We start from the raw sequence: 3,469 nt of genomic DNA on the forward strand, positions 1-3,469 counted from the left end.
GCTCCCCCTTTGGGAGCCGCACTCCCCAATCGAATCAGCAAGAGCAGCAGCTCTTTTGGGAGCGGCGATCCGCAATCAAGCGGCTCCTTTCCGAGCTGCGACCGGCAATCGAAGCAATCAAGCGGCTCCACTCCGAGCCGCAGTCCGCAATCGAAGCACCTCCCTTCTTTAGCCGCAATCCGGAATCAAAGCATTCCTTTCCGGATTACAATCAGAAATAGGTCCTCTTTCGAATTCATTATCCGAGTTTCCATTGGTGGCGGGAACCTAGCAGCTACTCTCTCCGTTCCAAATTACTCGTCGCAAAAGTGGATGTATCTAGAACTAAAATACATCTATTTCTATGACGAGTAATTCGGAACGGAGGGAGTACATATATATATCTGGCCTGGCGGACAATTTTAAGAGGAGGCGAGCAACAACTCCCTAGTGGACATCAGTTTTTGGAGCGACCAGCAACTCGGGCGATGGCGAAGTCTAGTCGCCGGCGACGGGCTGCCAAATTGATGGACAGGCCATCCGCTTCGACCATGGGGGTGAGTTCCTTTTCCTCCCCTTCCTCTGAATATCTTATTTTCCTTAGCAGCCAGGGGTCAAATTTTAGTCTTTCAGGCAGCATCAAAATTGAATCTTTGAGCCTATCGAAATCTACGTACCATTTATGTTGGTACTTCCTCTGTAAACTAATATAAGAGCGTTTAGATCACTAAAGTAGTGATCTAAACGTTCTTATATTAGTTTACGAAGGGAGTACAAATAAAATATTTTCTGTGTTATCTTAAAGTAGATTAAAGCTGCATCCCTGTGACAGTAGACAAATTGTATCTCCGAGACAATCAAACTTGCACTTTCGAGACTTATCAATATTGTGTATTTGAGTGTACCGTGGTATCAACTCTGATTTGTTTGGGTGCCAAACGCAGGAAGTCAATCCAGATGATAGGATCAGCAGCTTGCCCAATGACATCCTGCTCAACATTCTCGACCGACTCGATGTCCGCAACGCTGCAAGAACCAGTGTCCTCTTGAGAAGGTGGAGTCAGCTTCCTGCAATGCTCCCACGGCTTGTAATCAGTGCTCCGGACCTCCTGCCCTCAGAAACTAAAACCAAAAAGACCAATGGTAAATTGGTTCGGAGGACCAAAGCAGCTGTGGCCGAAGCTTTGGCCAATGCAGGATTGTCCAATGCTGAATTGGTTCAGAGGACCAATGCAGCTGTGGCCAAAGCCTTGGCCGATGCAGCCAAAGTTGTGGCCAATACAGCTGCGGCCAAAGCGACAAAGAGCATACTGGCACGCAGGGATCCGGGTGGATGCACTATCCGCCTCTTGAGCATGACGTTCTACTTGAAAGACGATGCCCCCATATCAGTTGGGCATTCTGTTGCCAGTGCCATGGCAACATGCAAGATTGAAAAGGCTGAATTCATAGTTCTGACAGAGAAGGAATGCCTAGAGTGCGACGTTTATGACATGGAAAACTATGGGACACGGTTTGTGTCGTTTTTTAATGAATGTGTCAATGCATTTGCTGGTCTCACCCGCCTCCACCTGCAGAATTTGAGATTCGCCAAATCAGACTTTGTTTCCAACATCCTTGTCACTTGCAAGAAATTAAATTATTTAGGTTTTCTCAATTGCGACACAGAGGATTGGATAACGCTCCAAGTTGAACATGCACAGCTCAGTGAGCTCAGTATTGTTAATTGCCGGTTTGACATGGTCAAACTCGCCTGGGTTCCGAAACTCACCTGCCTGGCGTTTGATTTTTGGGTGTCTTTCAGAAAACCACCATTGTCATTTGGCCATGTCCCATTGCTTGAGGTTCTGCGCCTTTCAAATGTTGCTCTTAATCGGCACAAAATGGTCAAGTTAAGTACATTTCTTCACGAGACCTCTGTCCGAGACCTGAGGTTGGGGTTTAAATCTGAAAAGGTAAGTCAGGTTGATTGCTTTGTTCTGGCTTCACTTGTTCACTACTCATCCTATCACGTGCTTCTTGTTGCAGATTTGGGTTCAACCAGAGTGTTTGACCAGAAGGCAGGCATATGTGTTCTGCCAACTAAGGATTCTCAATCTACTTAGCATTCCTGAAGGGTATGATCTCACCTGGACAATGTTCTTTTTGGAAGCGGCGCCATCCCTGAAGGAGCTCATATTGACGGTTTGTTCTTAACTAAAGCTTGTTCTATTCTTCTTCTTTTTTCCTCTGATGGGTTGCTCTACTATGAGACAGTATGTTCCTACCTACAGTATTTTTTTAGGGGTTGCTTGCATGATTGCACACACCTGTGCTTTCACCTGGAGTGCAAAATTAACCTGTTCCATTTACCTTTGTCCTATGGGTGGCATGTAGGTAATTGATCATCCATGTGAAATGGAAATGGACCAGAAGGTGAGGAGGCAGAAGTCCTATAGCAGGAACAAGGGTGTCCAGTGGGAATCACCTACATCAAATTTCAAGCACCATTGTCTCACCAAGCTAACCTTCTTCTGCTTCCAATATGAAGAGTACATGGTGAGTCATGTCAGGCGTGTCATGAAAGCAGCGGTGAATCTAGGGGATGTGTACCTGTATGACAGGCTCACATGTATCTACTGCGAAGGCGAGGAGCCTCTAAAGCCGATAGTGTTTCCGAAGACAAATAAGCAGATGTCTTCAGTGGAGAAGCAAATCAGGAAGGGCATCGAGTCACCTGCCATAATCCACTTCCTGGCGGCTGCTGAAATAAGCGATGATTATCGTGCAAGGGTAACTGAAGACTGTTAGTGGCAGTTTATTGAATACCAAGTCGGCTTGCCTGAGTACTCGATTGGGCTAGAAATAGTGGTCCAAATACGCATTTCCTTATTTGGTCTGCTTCTGTAGTTGCAATGCCTTGTATAATTAAAATCAGTTGAAACCAATTGTGGCACTATTTGTATGTGAATTCAAGAAGTTGATGATCCAGTTAAATTTTAGACCAAAGTTTATAATAATATTGGATCCATTGATGTGTAATGGCCGATGAGTGCATCAGCATGTTTTTTTTAGAGCATATTGCCCGGAAGGGGCAGCATCGGCAGACCATCTATATATATCAAACTAAAAAAAATCTAGAGTATATGTTGCAAAAAGTATATCGTTGGATTTGTATTTTTACGGTGACCATGTATGATGTGTTTGCACAATAATTGTCTCTCCTGCTTGGTGATAAACAGCGTCCTTAGCATTCGACAAGTAGATTGCCACTGGCCAGTTGTGGCAGTGGGGATGTTAGAATTGTGTCGAATATTATTGTACAAGTTAGGTTACAGTTGGACTTGGAGTCGTACGGTGTGTAGACAGGATACGGAGTCGTGTCCAAGTAGGACACTTGTATCCTAGGCCTCTCATATATAGCGGGGGTAGACACACGATGTAACCTATGCCAACATAATAGCACCGAAACGCAGGGGAAGCCGGCGGCATGTGCCGGTGTCCAGGGCGA

At 45.4% G+C, this 3,469-nt stretch overlaps 1 protein-coding gene across 1 annotated transcript; it reads left to right on the top strand.

Annotated features, from left to right (window-relative positions):
- Positions 1–467: 467 nt before the first annotated feature.
- LOC147964460 (uncharacterized) lies at positions 468–2,769 on the top strand. Its single transcript, XM_087531106.1, has 4 exons — positions 468–536; positions 924–1,934; positions 2,008–2,163; positions 2,356–2,769. The coding sequence occupies exons 1-4, from the start codon at positions 468–470 to the stop codon at positions 2,767–2,769; spliced, it is 1,650 nt and encodes a 549-aa protein (XP_087387232.1).
- Positions 2,770–3,469: the final 700 nt, after the last annotated feature.

This window comes from Triticum urartu, chromosome 6A, assembly GCF_056163025.1.
Source record: "Triticum urartu cultivar PI428250 chromosome 6A, HENAU_Tu73, whole genome shotgun sequence".
Lineage (NCBI taxonomy): Eukaryota > Viridiplantae > Streptophyta > Magnoliopsida > Poales > Poaceae > Triticum > Triticum urartu.

What these genes read in the sequence shown, in the direction of transcription:
- LOC147964460 (XM_087531106.1), top strand. Translation starts at nt 468, where the DNA reads ATGGCGAAGTCTAGTCGCCGGCGACGGGCTGCCAAATTGATGGACAGG. An exon ending in CATCCGCTTCGACCATGGGG is followed by an intron (nt 537 to 923) that starts GTGAGTTCCTTT and finishes TGCCAAACGCAG; the next exon opens with GAAGTCAATCCAGATGATAG. An exon ending in TGAAGGAGCTCATATTGACG is followed by an intron (nt 2,164 to 2,355) that starts GTTTGTTCTTAA and finishes GGTGGCATGTAG; the next exon opens with GTAATTGATCATCCATGTGA.